The sequence below is a fragment of the Prosopis cineraria genome, unplaced genomic scaffold (assembly GCF_029017545.1).
Source record: "Prosopis cineraria cultivar Desert tree isolate PC_DT_omini unplaced genomic scaffold, ASM2901754v1 PC8, whole genome shotgun sequence".
Classification (NCBI taxonomy): domain Eukaryota; kingdom Viridiplantae; phylum Streptophyta; class Magnoliopsida; order Fabales; family Fabaceae; genus Prosopis; species Prosopis cineraria.
The window spans coordinates 27350165-27361181 of NW_026555339.1; the positions used below are offsets into that span (position 1 = coordinate 27350165).

The 11017-nt window shown below is 34.0% G+C and overlaps 1 protein-coding gene across 1 annotated transcript in view; it reads left to right on the forward strand.

Moving 5' to 3' along the window:
- LOC129317815 (isoleucine--tRNA ligase, cytoplasmic-like) overlaps window positions 1-8340 on the forward strand; it is a 29720-nt gene extending 21380 nt beyond the window's left edge. The window contains exons 19-27 of the mRNA XM_054962205.1: window positions 1787-1875; window positions 1966-2107; window positions 2513-2576; window positions 2727-2794; window positions 3738-3860; window positions 4488-4553; window positions 6734-6845; window positions 6933-7024; window positions 7932-8340. Of these exons, the coding sequence (XP_054818180.1) occupies window positions 1787-1875; window positions 1966-2107; window positions 2513-2576; window positions 2727-2794; window positions 3738-3860; window positions 4488-4553; window positions 6734-6845; window positions 6933-7024; window positions 7932-8033 (858 nt within the window). The 3' untranslated portion in view covers window positions 8034-8340. The remainder of the gene's footprint in view (window positions 1-1786; window positions 1876-1965; window positions 2108-2512; window positions 2577-2726; window positions 2795-3737; window positions 3861-4487; window positions 4554-6733; window positions 6846-6932; window positions 7025-7931) is intronic.
- The last annotated feature ends 2677 nt before the right edge of the window (window positions 8341-11017 follow it).

The window sequence follows — 11017 nt, forward strand, 5'->3', positions numbered from 1 at the left end:
TTGAGCTCAGTGCCTGTCATGCACGCAGAATGTAGACTTTGGCTTGTATCCTTTGATTTGAATTTGGTGGTAGCTTGACTTTTAAGTCCAATTTGGTGAAGATGGTTGTACCTTCGATTCATCTGGCAATTCTTCAATGGCTAGGATGGGATATTTGTCAGGCATTGTTATGTTGTTAAGAGCCCTGTAGTTGACGCAAAATCTCCAGCTCCTATCAATTTTCTTAACCAGCAACACTAGACTTGAGTAAGGGCTTGTACTTGGCTGTATGATCCTTGCCATCAACATCGCTTTCACAAATTTTTGATCTTTTCCTTTTGAGCATACCCATAGCAATAAGGTTGGGTGTTGGTTGGTTGAACTCCTTCTTTGATTATTATTGTGTGGTCATGCATTCTCCTTGGAGGTAGTCCCATCATAGGCCTACACTCTTCTAGGAACCCTTTGAGGATGCTCTTCATCTCCAGGTCAATTGCTGGCAATTCATCATCTTCAGCTTCAATGAGAGCCTTCAACTCTACCATATACACAACTCTTTCCTCCCTAATTGATTTCCTTCAAGAGCTGGCTTAATTGATTATGCCTACTCACAGTAATTATCTCCATTGAGTTTCTCGGGCATGATAAGAATGGATTATGTCTCTAAGCTAGCAAAGACAATGCGAGAGCTACACACACTTTCATTATTAGACGGCACATGGTGTTCTGGTTTTGAATGTGATGGAGCTTCCATTTATGTTTCAGTTATAGAGTTTGATGAATCTCCTTGACCATGTAGGAGAAAAGGAGAATAATTCTGCGATTGTGTTATTCATCCACTTGGGGGGGGGGGAATATATATATATATATATATATATATAAAAGCACGAAACAATCTGGCCATTTATTTGGGGCCGAAACATCAGGGATATAAAGAAAAAGAAATAACCAAAAGCATAGCAAATAATAGGTGATTCAGATCTACCCTATTAAAATCTATTATTTACAAATGTATACAATTAATATAATTGATATATGATTCCACAATAATCTGATAAGATAAAAACTTAATGTAATAAAGCTGTAAATAATTAAATATAAGCCATTGAGCTGTGATTTTGGGAGCCCTCTTCATTCAGCGTCTTCTCAACAGGTTGTCTGTTGTTCTGGCGTAAATATGGTTGGTTTTCAAAGGAGGTGATGTCCATTGCAATGAAGGTCTTTTTGCGGAAAGAGGACAGCATTTGTAGCCCATTTTGATATTGTACCCAAAAGAGATGCAATTGATGGTTTATGGGTCAAGTTTGCCCCCATGGTAAAATTGAACAATAGAGTTGCAGCCACAGACCTTTGAGGGGATAGTTAATAGTATATGGTATTCTATGGTTTTAGATGGCATTCTCTTGATAAGGTATATAGTGGTGACAATTGCTTCCCCCAATATATTAAAGAACATTGGTGCTGATCAAGGGAGATAATGCTATTGCTTTGGTACTTTGTTGTTACCTCTTATTGAGAGGAAGAGGGCAGGGATTGTATTACTAACTTGCATGATTAGGCGCCTTCTGTGTTCGTTTATAGTTGTAAAATGTGTTTATTTCTAGTGTTAAAATGAGGTCTAGTGTAAAGATGGGACTAGTATGAGCATACTAGTGTTTGACACTAGGCACATTAGTTATCCCAGTCACACCATTCTAGCAGCTAAACTTTTAGCAATGCTTATACTGTTCACTTCATTCTAAATGCTTCTGGCTTCGGACTAAATTAAATTAGATTTTGAAATGTATTCATTTTTCATGTGTTGTAGTATGTTTTGGAGGAATTAAACGTACGATCACTTGTACCATGTAATGATACTTTGAAGTATGCATCTTTACGGGCTGAACCTGATTTCAGGTAAGCATTTCTTATTTCTTCTTTGCAAGCCCATTTTCTTTGAGATCATTTCCTTAGTCATTATATCATTAATATGCTTTTACTGTGCAGTGTATTAGGCAAGAGACTGGGAAAATCTATGGGTGTTGTTGCCAAAGAGATTAAAGCAATGTCCCACGAAAATATTTTGGCTTTTGAGAATAATGGGGAAGTCATGATTGCAAATCACTGTTTGAAGCAGACTGATGTTAAGGTGCCAATCTTGTTGAACTAGTCATGACACCCATTTTCCTTCAGTACAGCCATTTAAATTGGTCTACTATTGTTTATTGTAATGCTAGTGAAAGGGAAATTATGACTTTCAAAATAATTTGGTTTGAGAATATGAAGAGCATTACTAGGTATACGGAATTTGTGAATGATCTCAGCTAAATTTGAATAATTTCTGTTGAAACATTTCCTTTAGGTTTCAAACTGTGCACTGCACATTGAGCATTGCATGTTGATTCGAGAATTTTAGGCATGTAAACTTTTTAGTCTAGAAGCATGCAAGGAATCATGAGTTTTGGTTTTTCTTTTTGTGGCCATATAATGAGTTTGATCTAAAGTGGATGGAGACCATTAAACTGGTTGTTATGTCCCCCCCCCTTTTATACAGGTTCTCTGTGATTTTAAACGCCCTGATGGTATGACAGAGAAGGAGATTGATGCAGCAGGGGATGGTTAGCATATTTAATATTCACTGATTATTGATGGTTTTTTCTTGCATCTAAGAAAGCCGTGTTTGTGAACCTGGGCTGGTTGCTAGATGTAATGGTCTGTCAAATATAATGTTGATTTATCCTTGACCAACACTGCTGTCTTTGTTCTAGGTGATGTTCTAGTGATACTGGATTTGCGTCCTGATGAGTCATTGTTTGAGGCTGGTGCTGCACGTGAGGTATCATGCATACCATGGCTGTCTACTGTAGTAGCTTCATCTTCAAACCATTGGCTTCATGCCATTTTTTTGACAAGTTTTTTTGCAAATTTATGGACATTTTGAATTTACTTCTTGTTGGCCTGCATTAATCCAAGTTTATAGGTGTACATTAAAAGCCAAAGCTAGAGGAGACCATGCATGAATCTGAACACATGGTTTGAAGGGATTGATTTATTATCTTAATTCATACTGCCCTTTCTCTCCTAGTCAAACTAAATTATTTCAGTTTGTTAAGCTAGTACTTGTCTATCTTTCTTTACACAGACCATATTGCTTGTATCTTAATCCATACAACCAAACTCTTATAAATATGTCTAACGCAAGTATCCCTCCATCAAGGACTTTCAAAGGAATTCTCTTGTTTTATATTCGTTAATGGTATATGATTACTTGTGGGGTATGAAATAGTAAGCCATCAATAACATTTTCTGTGGTGGATGATGCAAACATGGCAAATAGCGTTACTCATGCTAGCCCGTTGATTTGTGCTTTTGTAAATCAAAATTGTGGTGGGTTCAATTTTTTAGAGGTATTGATGTGTCCTTTGATAGTTCAAAATAATTTGTGGTTCGCTTTATGGGTGCAACTAACAATTAGGAGAAGCTTTGGGATGCACTATTACGTTTGTATTGTGGTGCTGATTACTTGATAAATGTTGAAATTATGAGTAGCTTAATCGTCCTTTTTGTTGTGAAAGATTGGCATTTCTTGGTGTTTTCTATTTGTGATTTTTCAAGTGAAAGGAGCATGAAAGATTTATTGATTTTGCTTCATGCAATTCTCATGTCCTCGAAGAAATTTATTCTGTTTTCACAAAATACATGAATAAATGTATTTATGGCAATAAGGCCTAAAATTTAATTGAAGGCATGCATTCGTTGTCTGAAATTTTTCCATGCAGATTGTTAACAGAATACAGAAGTTACGAAAGAAAGCTTCTCTGGAACCAACAGACATGGTGGAGGTTTATTTTGAATCGTTGGATGAAGATAAATCAGTTTCTCAAAGAGTTTTGCACTCACAGGTAGATTTGAGAGATCAGTAACTCATTAGAAAGACTATATGACTTTTCAACTTTGTATTGCACATTTTTGAAAAAAACAACGGGTAAACAATTCTTTGAGCCAAAAAGGAAGACTGCTCATAAGTTCTAAACCTGTGGATCCACCTAAGTCCTGATATTAAACATGCAAATCGAGTAAACTAGAAAAAAGTAAATAAATTTATGTATCAAATTGTTTCATTCATACAGTTTATACAAATGGCCAACAATGGATTAAAAAAACATATCTATTCAGATAAGTAAAATGAAAAATTACTGGGAGTTTCATTGCACATTTTGACAGTTGTGAATTCATGTTTAATTCCTTAACATTCAATAAGTAGAGTTTTTAATGGGAGATTCAAAAATTAGATTGCAAAAGTAAAGTAGAGTGAATTCCTAAAAAAGCTGTAAACCATTGTACCTATAAATTTACAGAAGATAAAATAGAATGTGGAGTCCTGAAGATTTATTTTGTTGTGTACAGACAGCAATGGCTTTACTTGTGCTACATATTGGCTAGCATATAATGTTCGCATATCATTATTTGATCTGTTGTGCACTTGTGCTTAATTTTAACTGACCCTTGTTTTTATCATAATGTTACAGGAATCCTATATCAGAGACGCTATTGGTTCTCCATTGCTTGTTTATTCTACGATGCCTTCACATGCTGTAAGTTGCTTAATGTTAGGAATAAAATTTGAGGGTTTTTAATTTAATATGATTTTATTGACATCCATGATGTAGAAATGTAACTGGAACGTTGTGCTTTTTTCTGCCATATCGAGGGGGCTATTTGATAGAAGAATAGGATCCTCTAGCTTCTTGATTATGGTTGAATTTCTCATCATAATATTGGTAGAGGTGCAAATGGCACCTTGTGCTTTTTCTGCCATGACTGTTTTATGCTATTTCTAGTTTCTTGTAATGATGCTACAATGTAAATAATGACGTTCTTTTTCTTAGCTATGGTTGTTAAATGGTTGGGCACTGGGTACTTGCCACAGCAGTGGCACGGGTGGAAAAATATTGAACAGTGGTGGTTCATGTTTCAAGAGCCATACTTATAATAGACCCAACAAAGAAAGTGGTTTTGTGGATGAACGGTGTAAACATATAAAATTCTTGTCAAACTGGATTTTATACAAATTTTGGTGAGAATAGTTAAAGCAATATTTAATGTATTTAATATATTTAAATTCAAGGGATTTACTCCTTAGATATTGGGATATGATTAGATGGGATCATTGAAGTTAATATTTTATTTTATCTGATTTTGTTTCCTATTCGGAAAATCCCTGTGAACTTTACATAGCTTACTGCCCCTTGTGAATAGAAAATTATTGAGGACTTTCCTTATTCCAGCATGCCACATTTTTTTAGCTATGGATGACTTTATATATTGTTATGGGCCGTTTGGCTCGATGTATTGGAGGAGGATTACATGTAATCCTAATGCACTCCTTACATTCATGCTGTTTGGTTGGTCTGCTGCAATATAAAGGGGATTACATTTTGTAAAAGGGATTACATCAAATTGTGTATTAGGGATTACATTACTAGACCTATGTAATCCTCATTCCCACTACCCTGAATCCACCTTTGTACCAAAATACCCCTACCCGCTTGCCCTCATCCTTTGACCCACCCTCCTCTATTAACAGCATCCCAACCACCACCGGCATCCCACCTCTACCCTCCTCCATCAATGGCCTTCTCTCTCATAGTCTTTGTCTCCTACCTCTTCTACTACCTTCGTCTCCTACCACGATGCCTGATGCCATTGAGGAGATCTCATATGCTGTGGGTTTTTGGGTTTTCCAGACCTTTTAGATTAAAATCAAGCAGTCTTCATCATCTTCAACTTGATTTTTCATATTATGGGTTTTTGGGTTTTATTTTGTCGTGTGTGATTTGTGGTGGTAAAGAAGGAAGTTGATGTTGCGTTCCACCGGGAAAGGAAGGAAGAAGCAGGAAGGTGTTGCTGGAAAAGAAGGAAGAAAAAGGAAGATGAGGAATTTTTTTTTTTTTGGGTGATTAGGGGTAGAAAGGTCATTTCATAATTCTTTTGATATTTTTTCTTATAAAAAATATATTCATCCTATAAACATACCAAACAAATACATGTAATCATCATTCCATTCCATTCTATTACATTCCCTTCCATTCAGTGAACCAAACGGGCCATTTGTAACCATGATAAAAAACCCTGGTTGAACTTATATGCTAATTGATCCTTAGCATGAGTCATTGAACTTGGGATTTGCTGGTCAGAGTTTGTTACTCTCACTAGTGAAGTCCCGAGTTTGAATCTGTGACACTATGATACTTGGCATGGAAACATGGAAGTAACAAGAAGGGGATAGGGGAAGCTGCAGATAAACTTGCGATGTGTCGAGTTTTTTTAAAAGAAAAAAAAACCTAGAAAAACATAAACAACTTTGCAGTTGTTTGTTTTCTGTTTTTAAAAACAGTTTTTGTCTTTAAAAACAAAAATAAAAATAAAAAACACATTTGGATAAGTATTTTGAATTTAATTTTTCCCAAAACTGTTCTCATTTTTTGTTTTTAAGAGCAAAAAATAACAGAAACATCTTAAAACTATTTTCGTTTTATTTTTCTTGTTTTCAAAATATATTCATTTTGATTATTAAAAACCATAGTCTCTTTAACCAATCACTATTACAAGCCACCATCATTAACCGCCGGCAACCGTCAAACAGTTTTTAAAAATTAAAACAAAAACAAAAAACACCAAAAGAAAAAAACAAAGCAAAACAAAACAAACAGGCTCTTTATATGTGACTTAAGTTCAAACCATGCAATTTTGAAGTTCTTTGTACACCTTGCAGGTGGTTCTGGGCGAAGAGAAGTTCCATGGGATTTCCAATATGTCATTTGGTATCACCTTGGCAAGACCAGCTCTGATGTTTAATTCAGAAGCCATTGTCTCACTTTTTGCAGGTTTACATTCTCTGTCTGTCATTCCCCTTTTATCCTGGTTTCTCTCTGAGCCTCTGACTTCCTTTTTGTACTTTTAAATGGTTACAGGTGAAGCAAAATTTGGGGATAATCTGCAAACATATCTTTTATCAAGAGACCATTCAAATTTAAAGATCGAGTTTCAAGAAGGAAGTGGAAAGGTTTGTTTAAAATAAGTACCTAGTTAAAATATAACAAAAAACCTTGAACCTTGACTTAGGATGAATTCTACAAATACTAGTAAGAATTTTTCATTGTTAGGCCATGCCATGGCTGCTCAATGTTGGCTATTAAGATTGTTGAATTAGGAAGCAGACTTGTAGTTAATTGTAACTAAATTTTAATTTGAATATTCACGTACAAAATTTTTAATGGGACCTTAACATTCAGAGCTACCTTATTCATTTAGAGTTTGACAATTACTCAAATCTGGATTAATTGCTAGCACCAAATTTCATGTAGTTTTCTCGAAATAAAAAGGGGAGAATATAACTGTAGTCCCTATAGTTTTAATGTGTTTTGATGGAGGTCCCTATAATTTTTTTCATTGCCCCAAAGCCCTTTCATTTATCTCATCTACAACATTAGTCATTTTATTTTGTAATATGCCCAAAAAGACGATGAGATGGTACTAACAGTATTAAATATTTTGACATGCAACCAACAATAGTAATTCATGCTGTGGTGGAAGCACATTAACAGCGTTGTCTATCCTGTTCTATTTTATATTGCATGTTTTAATCTGTTGAATCATGATTCCACCTTAGCACAAATTAATGACACCAGTGACAAATCAGCATATTTAACATTGTTAGTGCTAGCAAATCATTTTTTGGGCATATTTAAAAGTATAAGGACTAACATTGTAGACAGGATAATCTAAAGGGTTGAAGTGATGAAAAAAAAGAAAAAAACTAAAACTTATTCCAAAACACGTTAAAATTATAAAGACCAATAGTTGTGTTTTTCTGATAAAAGAAAAAATATGGCCTTAATTTGGAGCAATAAAATGCATTTCCGCTTTTCTGCAAGTGAAAATGCACTCATTTCTGTGTCTTATGGCTGTAGAAAATGGTTGGATCAATTGAAAATCAACCTGCTGTAGAAGTGGTTCTGGGGAAGCACATGTTTCTCACTGTAGGGGACTTCTGTCAGGCAGCAAAATCATAGATGTAGATCATAGTATCATACAACATTTTGGATAAAGTTGGTGTGCAACACGGCATATACAAGCCTGCCTGACTTCATTGTGTGGGAGGTTAATTATTTTCTTATATTGTATGCAGGACGCATAAGTTATATTGTAAAGCAATCCCTTTCGTGTAACTCTAGTTGATGCATTGCGAATTCTTTTGTAATTCAATTTTCATGTTGGAATAATTTTTCTATGTTGACTTCTTGTATGATATTTATAAATTTTTGAGCAAAGGCATTATAGTTACTGGTCAATAGAGAGAAGCAGGAGCTTGCAATTTTATCTGTGTTTTTTGAGAACTTTGATTTGTTTATGGCTAATTTGGTACTTTTAGAGCTTAAAATGGACTATGATCGCACGTTTATTGTTTGTGGTTTTTATCGTGAGGCATGTGAAAAAGCACTATTCCTTTATTTGTGTGATGAATCAAACTTTGACTTCTCAATCAAATGGTGAGTTCTAGAGTCCTGTAATTTTTTAGAATGCAAGTGCTCAAAAATAAAAAAGACAAAAGGAAATAAAGTTGAAGAGAAATTGAAGATATATGAGTAGAGAATAGAGATGTAGCTAATATTATAACAGAAATTATGAAGAATTAAAATGAAAATGGACCAAAAAATATACTAAAGTAAAGGTGTTGTAGATTAATGGATGCTGGAAATAAACATGTTGAAGATCTAGGCGTTGTGGATTAGAGTTAGGAAAACAGGTATAGGCCAGTGTATTTAAGTCTAAATATAGCTAAGGCCTGATTACTGATTTAGGGGTATAATTGAATTTTGAGCTTAAAAGAGTTGATCCTAACATAAAAAGGTCAGCCTTTTTAGGTCCTAGTCTTTCAAGAGTTTACCTTAATTTCCAACTCTATGGCAAACCAAATCTACTAGATGTTGGAGATTGTGGAGCTTCGTTGAAAGTACGCAAGTCTACACTAATGAAAAAAGAAAATGATCAGAATTTTCCGGCGATGTTTGCCTGTCTTTTTGGTATTCAAGGGTGTCTTTTGCCTTTCTGTTTTTTTTTTTTTTTTTCGTTTTAAAAAGAAGCAGGCTGAAGTGGCCATTCTTTCCATATGCTTGAAACGTTCACATTTGAGGGTCATTTCCTCCATTCCCCCCCCCCCCCTTCCCTTTAGGTCACATGGTGTTTACAGGCATCAACTTCCACCTCTTTAGAAGCTTGTAGGGTCCTTTTGAACTTGAACCCACATGAAATTAAAATATGATTCAAATAATATTATATCATTATAAAACTTTGATTGAGGAATTGATTTTACAGATGAGTTCAATTTTTTTAAAGTAGATTTGGATTTAAATTCCATATTTAAAATCTCACAATTTAAATCTTACACTTAAATATTTAAAATTATTTATTTCGGCAGTTTCAAAAAAAATATCATGGAAACATCAATAGTAAAAGCATGAAAAAACAAGATATTTGAAGTGATTGAAATTTTAAATAATTATGATGTATAAGAAATTTGAAATTACAAAGAAATTATAATAAAAAAATGGATTTGGATTGTGTATCCAAATAAGGGATTTGATCCAATTTAAATTCCCATCAGTCCAAACATATTATTAGTGAATTTGGTATTATTTGGAAACCAGAAGAATATATTGTTTAAAATCTGTTGTGAAAGGAAATATATATCGGATAGATAATCGTGGAAGTGTTAACGAGGTTGATAAAGCTAGCGAAGACAATGTCAAGGTAGCAAATGAGGACTTACTTGAAACTTACAAGGCTAATAGGCACGTGAATTATGAATGCTGTGTGAAAGAAGTCAAAATTTGTGTTTGGTTTGGAGATCGAGTGCCACTCTTTATTTTACTTGAACTACAAAAAAAAACAAAAACAAAAAAAAGGAAAGTTTCTCCTTTCATATTGGACGAATAGTTTATTTATATAACTCCACCTAATGACTCAAATGATGTTTGTATAATAGTTTAGGTGAAGTTATTAAATTTATAATTATTATATAGATTTAGGTGTAATGGAACAAAGGTCCAAAGAATGGAGTTTTCTTGTGTATATCATATATCATCTTAAACGATGTCTCCAATTTTGAATTCCATAGTTTTTCCAACATACGCTCATGGCCATAATCAAACATAACTATACAACTTATAAATTTGTATATCATCTTTTTTTTAAAATGGTTTTTATGGGTCTCTGTCCAAAAAACAAAATGTTTTTTTATGGGTCTTTGGGATTTCTTGCAATTATCGTAAAGCACAATTTTACCCTTCAATTATTTGTTCAAAGATATCTGGTGCCCTAAACTCTAATTTGATGCAATTTTACCCTTTCATCTCCCAAAAACATTGCAATCTTACCTCAAAATGTTAACGATTGTTAATTTTGACTGTTAAAAAACCATGTGTTTGACCCAAAATAAACATGGGCGTTTTAGATAGCACCAATAGGTCTAATTTATCTTTGCAGCTCATCACTTGAATAGAAATGGTGGTGCTTATCATCATCTTCTTCAGGAAATGCAAGGTGTTAATCACCCAATTGCTATTGCTGTGGAAATCAAATCAAATTCTTGAGAGAAATTAAATCTTAAATCAAATTGAAAAACAAATAACAGCAACATAATAGGTATATCAATCAGCTAAAGCAAGTAAAAATATAATTTTTTATACAAATAAAAAAAGCCTCAATCAGCTAAAGCATGCACTGTGAGTTGTGTTCAATAGTGAATTAGTGGGTTAAATGAGTTAACCTTCACCTATTAGGGTTAACTCATTTGGTTTATGGATTTTCTGGTTCAAGTCAAAACTATATATTTTTATTTGGATCACTTTATTACAATCCAACTCAACCTTTATAATAGGTTATTCGGGCCAACTCACATAATCTGATTCATATTATTAACTCTACCACTCCTAGAACCAATTTTAGAAGCTTCCCTCTTAAAAGGGTTTGCTCCTTGTCCTGATAGAAGAGATTC